The sequence below is a fragment of the Nannospalax galili genome, unplaced genomic scaffold (assembly GCF_000622305.1).
Source record: "Nannospalax galili isolate Female #2095 unplaced genomic scaffold, S.galili_v1.0 scaffold171, whole genome shotgun sequence".
NCBI lineage: Eukaryota > Metazoa > Chordata > Mammalia > Rodentia > Spalacidae > Nannospalax > Nannospalax galili.
In genome coordinates, this window is record NW_008329362.1 from 1521056 (window position 1) to 1531576 (window position 10521).

Genomic DNA, 10521 nt, shown 5'->3' on the forward strand with positions numbered 1-10521 from the left:
TAAGATAGCTTTAAAATCAGTGTGTAGCAGATAATTTGCTATATGTCACTGGAGGAGTACACTAAAAGTTAAGATCGCATGATTTCTCTTTTAGCTAAAATCAAGTGCAGTTGAATTGCAACATTTTTTCCTTCAGTTCATGTTTTTGTTTGACCTGTGGTTTATAGCCCTTGAATCAAGGTGAGGAACTGCAGTATTAATTAGCCTGGTAGAAAGCTGTAAAGTTAAAAGTACATTTTAAATAATAGAATTACCCACTTCCAGAAACCCTGCTTACAATGATAAGACAGGTATATCAAAAATGATGAGTATATGTGACATATCAGTATACTTTTGTATGTTCATAAAATGAAATTTTTTTTCTGAAAACAACCAGCATGAGTTGAGAGGTTAGTTTAATGTTGATTAGTGCGTGTGCTTTGTGATATTTGTCCATAGAAACCTGAGGTGTGTATGATTTGGGCAATGGGAAAAATTAGATCAGATTTTTCAGGTAAATGAAAGGTATCTTAGAAGAGCAAACAAGCTGGTTTCATTTCTCTCATTTTAAAAGCAATAGATGTCAGGAATATAGCCATATAACTATCAGACAACAAATACAGCTGCTGTTGTCTCTGCCCCTGAAAGAATCTAATGTGTGAGACTTCCTTGTAACGGTTAAATGTATGTCCATATTTGCAAGGCAAAATAATTGGCATTTCTGTGTTTATGATTTTGTGTATATAATTATGCAGCAATCTCAGAAGAAAGATTTTGTGTACATTCCAAAATGTTACAATTGGGCCATTAAAGTTAATAAATTTAATTATTTTATTTGATGCATAATTATTTTACATATTTGGGGGGGTCATTTTGATTATTGGATGCTTGTCTACAATGTGTAATGTTCAAATCTGGGTATTCATTGGCATTTTCAATTCTTTGAATATTTATCATTTGTGTTGGGAACCTATGAACTCCTTCCTAATAGCAATTTTGAGATGTAGAATAAATTATTGCAAACTACTCAGCCATCTGGGTAGCTAAAGAACACCAAGCTGTCCCTCCTACCTAACTGCATTTGCATTCGTTATTCAGTCTCCCTGCATGCTGCTTTCCCCCACATTTCCTAATCTAGACTGACCACTATTCTTCTGTGAGAGAAAATTTTAGTCTCTACATATGAGTGAGAACATGGAGTACTTCTCTATGCCTAGCTTGTTTTACTTATCCTAATGTCCTCATTTCTATTCCTTTTGCCACAAATTCAGAATTCCATTTTTTATGACTGAAACATATTCTTGTGTATGCAAGTGTTTGTGTCCCATTTTTTCCTTTATTCCTTTGTCTATGGACACCCAAATTGATTCTATATCTTGGCTATAGTGAATAAAGCTAATAATTTTAAAACAAAACATATTACAAAAAAATTAATTATTTTGCATTAGCAAAAAATAGATGTTAAATATTTCTGAGGCATAAAATCTTTTGGACAAAACTGTAAATGTGTTCTCAGTAAATATATTTATATTTTACATGATGCAAAAATTAATTTTAATCCATTCATCATTTAAATTTCACTTAGAGTTAAGAATAGTTTGCATCTTCAGAAATGGCTTGGAATTAAGAATTATAAGTAATGTACAACAAAAAATAGTTGATTGGAAGAGTACATATCCGGTAATAAGAATGGGTTGTTGAAATAGAATTTTGAGGCTTGAGAGATGCTCCATGGGTAAAGGTGTTTGCTTGCCATACAAGCCTGACTACTTGAGTTCCATCCCTGGAACTCATGTGGTAGAAAGAGAAAACCAACTCCTGCAAGGTGTCCTCTGAATTCCATGTATGTGGTACATGTGCATTCCCCAATTAATTAATTAATTAATTAATTAATTAATTAATGGTGATAAGAATTTCAATGTGATTTGAGCAGAGAATCCATAATAAATATCAACTACTAAAGTAAATAGCAAAATGCAAGTTCTCAGAAGAAATAGTTGGAATTCAGTTTTGAATTTAAACATTTTGTCCACTTTGAGAATATAAAATAATGTTGTTGGATATTAAGAAGGAAGGATTTTCATTGTTTGCTTTTGGTACTGAGGATTGAACCCAAGACCTTATACATGCTAGGCTGACATTGTACCACTGAGCTAACACCCCAAGCTCCTGAAGAGTAAGACTTTTATCAAAGAACTATTTCACTGAAGAGAATTGTGCTTTGGGTCTTGCCTCATTTGGTTGCTTTTCCCTTTGTATCAGATGACAAGAACGTGGCTTTAAGAAGATAGTTTAGCTGCTCTTGGTGGAACAGGTCTGCAATCCCAGTTTCTTGGGAGATTAAAGACAGAAGCATTGAAGTTGAAGGCTTGCCTTGGCTACAGAGTGACTTCAAGGCCAGCTTGGGCAGTTTAGTGAGACCTACCTCAAAATGAAAATAGAAAAAAGGGCTAGGGATATAATGCATAGTAGAGAGTGCTTGCATGTGCAAGGCCCTGGGTTCAGTCCCCAATAAGCATGTACACACACACACACGCACACACACTCTCACACTCACACTCACATACTCACACACTCAAAAACACACATTTCATGACTCACTGCAGACCATGCAGCTTGGTTGGCCAGATGAACATGGACCTGAGTAAGCAGGCATTTATGTGGAAGTGGAGCGGTGGTTACATGGGTCATCTTGTAGGGACTGTGGCTTTTCGTTTGGATAAGGCTCATGATAATTTACCATAGACCAGGTTGGACAATGAGTATGAAAGAGTGGGAGCAAAATTGGTTCTGGTTCTATTTACTCGGGCAGTGTAGAGAGAACACAGGACTTCAGACAAAGCTGGATTTCTAATACAGCATAATAAGAAGCACAGAGAAGATTGGCTTCCTGGCCACGTAGTCCATGTACTTGGAATAGACCCAAACCTGGGTAAATGTTGTGCTGTTGCCATCTTGAAATTCTTCATGGTTTTGAACAAAATGTTCCACATGTCCATTTCATAATGAGCCGTGGAGGTTAGGTAACTTATCATAACTTTATGATATACATTGAGGAATCAGGGTGGAGGGGTCCCAGCAGTGCAGAAGGAAGTGATCCTGCAGTTATTGGGTGCTTTATGAGGAAAGCTAGATATATTTTGCATGTTCAGATGGTAAAGAAACCATCGGGTAGAGCATCCCCACCATCCTGCCCTCCCCGCATCACCCACTTCCAATAACTTCAACCCAGAGAGCAAATCCAGAAGGCAAGGAGAATACTTTGAAAAAAGGAGGTTGTCAAAACCACAACAGATAGGCTGTTGGCCTGCTGTATCCTATAAAATACCTTATAGAACTTTTATTAAATAATAGCAATTAGGTAAACCATGGGACTATCCAAGTTTATTCAAAACTATTATAGGGAAATGTGAAGTAGAAGATGGATTTGCTTTTGAAGTGAAACCTAATATATACATTGAAGACTCTAGAAACATCAAATGCTTCTAACTCATAGACCTTGTGATTTTTAAAATTTAAAATAATCTTCTAAACGGTAGTTTGGAGAAACTAGAGTTTTGTTTCTTAATCTAATTTGGTAATATAAAAAAACATGCTAGATTTTCCCCATGTCATAGCATTTGTGTTTATCTGGTTGCTGACTTGCTGACAGTTGCCCCAAAATGGAAAAATTTAATGCATCTGACTTTAAGGAACTGTATGTAATGTTTCTTAAGAAAGCATATTTGTCATTTGAGAAAAGTAATCTTGATTTATTTGCATTTAGTTTTTCCAACATGAGTATATTTGAGTAGTTATTTCAACATCACCTGAATTGGGAAAAGTTAGTAGTTTTCAATATAGACCATCATAGGCTATTTATAGGAGATTGCATTTGGTGTTCATTACATAATTGTGAAATTGATTTTGTCATTGATGGGCTGACATTTGGAATAAAATTCGGTTGTAGTCTTTCCTGGAATTCTATAAGCTATGTATTAATGCCCTTCAAAAATGAGGACATATTTTCATTTAAAAAAAAATCTTTATGAACACTTTTAGAGTTCAGAAATTCTACATAATACTTTCTTATATAAACAATTTTACAAATTATTTTTTCATCAAATCTCTTTATAATGTCTTTCTGGATAGAAAAATCATAATAAATGTATTTGATATTGTAACTTACTTAACCAGATTATTATTTGAAATTAATTTTATCTGTATGGAGATAAGTTTTTGGTATGTTATTTTAATTATCAACAATTCTAATATGACTTTATTTTAGAATTTGTTGTTTTAATCATTGAAATTTATGGGGTACAGTATAATAATTTGATATACCTAAAAATGGCAATGATCATGGATTGGATAAGACTACCTAAAATTCATATTCTTGAATACAACATTATGAGAAATCAAATTTATATCATTTGTAATAGAAAAATATTCTGTGTGGGTGTGGGGTGTGGGTGTGGCTGTAGTGTATGCACGCATGTATGTAGTGTACATATGCAGAGACCAGAGGGGGATGTTGGTTGTCCTGCTATATGCTTTGTTCTCTGCCTTATGCTCTATTCCCTGAGACATGATCTCTCACTGAACCCTGGGCTTGCATTTGGACAAGACTGGTGGCAAGTAAATCCTGGAAATCTATCTGGTCTCCTCTCCCCAAGTGCTGGGGTTACAGGCATGTGTGCTACCACACCTGACTGACTCACTATATGAATGCTAGAGATTAAACTCGGGGTCTTGTGCTTATACAGCAAGTGCTATTAACAGTGAGCCATCTGTCCAGCTCCAAAGATAGATTCTTAAATGAAATGTGTTAGCCAACCTTTAATCACTGTGACAGAATACCTGAAGTTATCTTTAAAGAGGATAAGTTTATTTTGGCTTACAGTTTTAGGGGTGTCAGTCCATGGTCATATCGACCTGTTAACTTAGGCCTCTGGCAGTGCATTACATCAGGGTGGAAGCCTATAATAAAAGAAGCTTGTAAATTGCAGCAGGTAGAGTATCTGAAAACAGACTGATAGGCTTACCAGGCTTGTCAGGATTGGGGGTGCCACTAGCCTTTGGCTCACCAACTGAAATTGTAAGCCATTATAGCATTTGTTAGTACCATTTAGAAAAGACATCTCAAAACTTCTTTGATACTTGGGATGTTTATAAACTTCTTTCTGTATATTTTCATCTTATTCTTCAGTATATTCCTTTAATTTCATTGTAGGCTCGCAGGAAGGAGGTATTTATCCAGGAACGGTATGGGAGATTTAATCTAAATGACCCCTTCCTGGCACTTCAGAGAGACTATGAAGCCGGTGCTGGTGACAAAGAGAAACCAGTCTGTACCAACCCGCTCTCCATCCTTGAAGCTGTCATGGCCCACTGCAGAAAAACACAAGAAAGGATGTGCACACAGCTGGCCGCTGCTGAGAGCAGGCAGAAGAAGGTACTGAGACATTCAGTCATTTTTCCCTATGACAGTGTAGACTGAAGAAACTATCTCTGAGGTGATGGTTTGTTTCTCAATATTACATTTGGGGGAAAGATTATGGTAAGTTCTTAGAAGTACAAAATTCTGACAGATTCTGATGTCCTTTAAAAAATTTAATCAAAACTGTTTAAGATGTAATTAAAAGTAACATTAAATTATAAAAGAAGTATGACAAAAGAATAGTTTCCTGTAATGCTTAACACTTTCTTTAAAATATGGATTTGGTGAGAGAGGATCTGCTTTTCCAAATGCAGTAAAATATGCTTAGCTGCATAGCAGGTTCATTCCACACTGCAACCAGGACACTTTTCTGATCATATACAAGGAACACAATTTACTTTATCCAGAATCTATCTCAAATATTTCTTTGAAGGTAGACATAGTGGTTTGCACCCATAATACCAGATACTTGGGATGCTGAGACAGGAGGATTGCATGTTTGAGGCCAGCTTAGGCAAGCTAGTGAGACCCTGTAATACAAAACAAAATAAAGTTCACATCTCTTTACAACTAGTACTTTTTATTATTTTACTCTCTGCTATTTCATTAGAAAAGTGACTCGAGAGAGAACCAGAGTTTGCATGTTCTAGCCCAGTCACCATGTGAACAGGGCTAGTGACAAGTTCACCTCTAGAATGTGATGGCTGCAAAATGCCAGCTGACACATATGTTCACTTGAATCAGCCTCCTTCCACCCCCACAGCACACTCACATTTATTATACGTGAGTATGTGCATCAAAGAAGACTAAGTTTGATTTATAAAAACATTGTAATCAGCCATCAAGAAATAGAAGTTTTTATTTTGTTCCAATTAGCTGCCAAGACCATTGGTTTCCCTTTATGAGTAGATTCAGGAAGTCAGAGAAGCCATGCTATCCGATTTGAATTAAACTGGTAATTTTCCCTGACATTATCAAAGCATAAATTACAGTGCTTCTTCCACTTGTCCTTTTCAAAGAATTCTTTATGTCTCACATTTAACATCTGGTAGACAATAACCTGAATGCACTTTACTATAAATATTTATGGCATTATCATTTAAGCCATGTCTTTTTTCTGTAGTTGAGTCTTTCATTAACACATGAATGCCAGTGTTCTATAGATATGGAATAAAAGCAGGTACTTTCCTCTGTGTGTTACATGGTAGAAAACTAAAACCCTAAGCAAAATAGTAATGAAGCACAGAATTTTCTGTGCTGTGAGGCAAATCATTTTACTCTGGACTTTACAAGCCCTCTGCGAGTCCTTTAGACAACCATTGAGGTCTTAGTAGGTTTTCAAAACTCCCCACAAACCACATAAGAAAGAGCCAGTGTATCTCAGCTGATGTCACTGAAAGTCTTCTGTATATCTTGGAAAGAATACATTTCAATTATGTTCTTAATGGGTCCAATGAGCTGTATGATAATAAATTGTTTCTGCTGGATTTTATGCTGCATTATCAAAAATCAAGAAAATACTCAGTTTTCATTTAACACATAAAATACATAATTTCCAAAGTTTGACTTACATTCTGTATTCTAGCATTTCACTTTTATGAGAAAATAAAGGACCAGTTTCTAGTGGAATCAAAGATTTTATTATCTAGCTAATTTTTTTCTTTAATCAACATACATCCTGTTTGTTTCTGAATGCCTGGGTCATTTCCAACCTGGCTGGGAGTGAAAGGAAATTGTTCCTGTCCTATGGGCCCTGAGAGGCTCACATAAAATGAGCCAGTATGTCTGCCTCCCCTGTATGACGGGATACAGGAGTCCTTTTATGGCCAGATTCATTGGCTGTGAAGCTTCAGTAAAGGGTTGTTTTGATGGGGATTGCTTCTTTTTGTGCTTAAAGAATATACTATTCCAGCAGATTATAGTATGTGAAAAAGATTTATAATTTATATTCTTACCCTGTGTCTTTAAAGAAATTATCACTTGATAAAACCAGAAACCCCAAAGCCATTTTTTGTGACAATAAAATTATCTATCACCTTTAGTGCTGAGAGTAAATATTTTAAACAAAGTCCTTTAGATCTCTGACATATAGAGTAAATTGCAGCTTTGGAACTCCATTATTTTCAATGAATCCAGATCCTTATATTGCTGCCAGTGTGGAAGTCTGGGAAAGCAAAGGCCTGGTGCTCTACAATTCAAGTATTTATTATCTGACACTGGTGTATCTCTTTGGCAGTTCTGAGGCATTTGGCCCATGTGCTGCTGTGGTTGGGCCTGTAAGGCCCAGAACAGGCTCTGTGCTCAATCGTGTGCTGGCTCCTGCTGAGACTACTGATAGGAGGTTAACTGTTTGGTAATTTGTGTGCCAGAGAAATTTGGGCAGGAGTCAATTTTGCAAATAGGCTGTGCCTGTAAAACCACTTTGACTAAAGTAATGAGCAGTCACCATGGGGAACTTTGCCTGGGGTAATTCACTCCTTGTTTTGAGCCAGGAACCCAGGGTGAAATGAAATTTGAAGATCTGTTTTTTTATCTTGCTCATCATCACTTAATAGAGACTTCATTTTAATATATTTGAATACCAGAGGAGGAAATTATGTATTTTCAAACATGTTATTCATACTTAGAAGGTGTGATTTTTAGTCCTGAAATAGGAAGCTTGATGAGAGATTTTTTAAATTAGCTGAAGTTATATCTGGGAAATTCAGAGAAGTGATTTTCTTTTTCTTTTTTGGTCAGGGAAAAAATTAGTTATATGTGTGATATAAGTTTCTCAAAGTAGTAGCTGTGTACAATTAGGTCAGTTTTGTAGCACTAAATGTGTCTAATAGAAGTCTTAGTTTTAAACAAGTAAAGCCAGCGTCCCTTGATTTAGGCAGAAAGGTCATTTTTTGACTGACTTACGAAATTATTAATCATTTTACAATATGGTCCAACGTGGTTGGACTAATAGGAGATGAGCTCTTAGCAACCAATATTATAGGAAATACTTATATATCATGCTCATCATCACTTAATAGAGCCATCTCTCTCTATATGATATAAATATGATAAATATATGAAGAGCCAGACTAGAGAAGCTAGCCAGCAGCAATTGGTGATTTTGTTGATAAGCTGGAAACTGCAGCTTGCAGTTCTACCCTGCTTATGCTAGAGGGGACCAAATCTTCCTTGTTTGGGGTCCTGAGTGTTCCTCTCTGCCACCCCCCACACACACCATTTAATTCCTTTTGGAAGCTCAGGACAGGGGCATGTTATTGGCCAAGCTTAGGCCACATACCCTCTCCCCAGCTTCATGGAAGATCAGGAAAGTGACTGATGGACATATTCACATTCTATAGAGTAGAATCATAAATCAGAGAATTCTCCATAGGAAGGAATTACCAGTGCTAGACAAATAACAAGTGAGTCAAGAAAAAGTACAGATTGTTTTGTTTATTTCATGTGCCTTTTCTTCCTGTTTTGCATAATTGAACTTTATTATGTTGCCTGTATTCAATGCTGTTTCATTGTGTAATGGCTAGCTTATCACACATATAAATATCTTTTAATTTAAAATTTCTTTCTAGTTGTTCATCCAATAATATCACAGGAGTCAGAAATCCATAATAACATTTTTAGAAAGGTACTTACTGTGCTTTATACATGAATGAGAATTGTAACTCATTCCCGAGTTGTTTTGTATAATTTACTGTTGCATTTCCAAACATGCCCCAGAAGCACTAGAAGGCAGCTATTAAGGGGACCTAAGGACTCAGATGTATTATTTTGAGCTGAAATTTTTACATAAGGTATTTTGCCTGATCCAAAAAAGCAGGAAAACCATGGTTTCAGGGCTTGTGTTCCTTTTCTTGATAGGTTAAGGGGAAGGAACAACTGCAGAGAGCACAAACTGCTAACTGATAGTTACAGGCCCCATAAGATAGGAAAAGGAAAATAAAAACTTTTTAACATATCTTTCTGTTATACATTTGTATAGGACAATTGAGCAGGCAGACGGGGGTGACCAGGTAAAGAACACTAGGATGCAGTAAGGGTTGCAGGATTTAGGCAAGAAATTATCCTGAGTGAGGTAATGTAACCAAGATGAGGCAAGCGGTTTTCTCTTATTTGTACATCTTAGCTTTGAACATTTAGATATGTGTTTCGTGTGGAATGCTCATAGAGGTCAGCAAATTAGTAAGGGACCATAGGTAGGGGTTTCAAGGGAGGAAGATAGAACACAGGGGTATAAAGGGGGAAAGGGGACTAATTGAAGAGAAAGGGTTTAATAGAGTGGAGGTTTAAGTGGAAGACAATGTAGAAGAGAGAATGCAGGGAGGGATAACCAACAGTAAAGACCTTTTGGAAACCTACTGTTGAAGCTTCCTAAAAGTATACATACCCTTATATAAAAGGAGTTTAAAATGGAATTACCCTATAATAGGGCCACAATGCCCCTATGAAACAATACATGCTAATAAATAAAAAGCCCGATGCCAAAAATGTATTACCTCATTCAGAAATGTTGGCCAGTGAGGTCCCATAGACCACCCCCCAACCTGGCAGGCTATTGCCAGTGCTCTTTGTTACCCTACAAAACTTGATGATAAGAACCTGTTGCTGAAGACACCTCTTACTTGAGGAACAGAACAGAAAAATCAAGCAGGTACTGACCTGGAAGCTTCATTTATATAGAGTAGCTTTATAGTGCTGGAAGGTGCTATGCATGCTACCAGAGGAGGAAAAAGGCAATCATTAATTTTAGCCAGCAAGCTTCAGTAACAACTGACTTGGCAAGACATGTCTACTGGTATAATAATGGCATGAATGTAATAGAAGTAACAAACCACTTTCTGTTTGAATTTAAGGCCCACTCTACGAGATGGTACCCATACCTGGCACCCCTGTTATCAGAGCCAAGAACCTGAGACTAGATGGATCATAAGCCCCAAGGGAGACCCTACTACTATTATTTTGCTAAATGGACATAGTATTAAATTGACTACTCATGGGGCTGGAGCGATGGCTCAGAGGTTAAGAACACTGGTTGTTCTTGCAGAAGACCCAGGTTTGAATCCCAGCACCCACATGGCAGCTAACAACTGTCCATAACTCCAGTCCCAGGGGATCCAACAGCCTCT

General features: G+C 36.7%; 1 protein-coding gene across 4 annotated transcripts in view; it reads left to right on the forward strand.

The window, feature by feature from the left end:
* Cttnbp2 (cortactin binding protein 2) overlaps window positions 1-10521 on the forward strand; it is a 173312-nt gene that overhangs the window by 64482 nt on the left and 98309 nt on the right. For all 4 annotated transcript variants that reach the window (XR_003850181.1, XM_008837185.3, XM_008837200.3 and 1 more), the window contains exon 3: window positions 5192-5413. Coding sequence is in view for 2 of the 4 variants with exons in the window: in XM_008837185.3 (XP_008835407.1) it covers window positions 5192-5413 (222 nt within the window). In the remaining 2 variants the exon portion in view is untranslated. The remainder of the gene's footprint in view (window positions 1-5191; window positions 5414-10521) is intronic.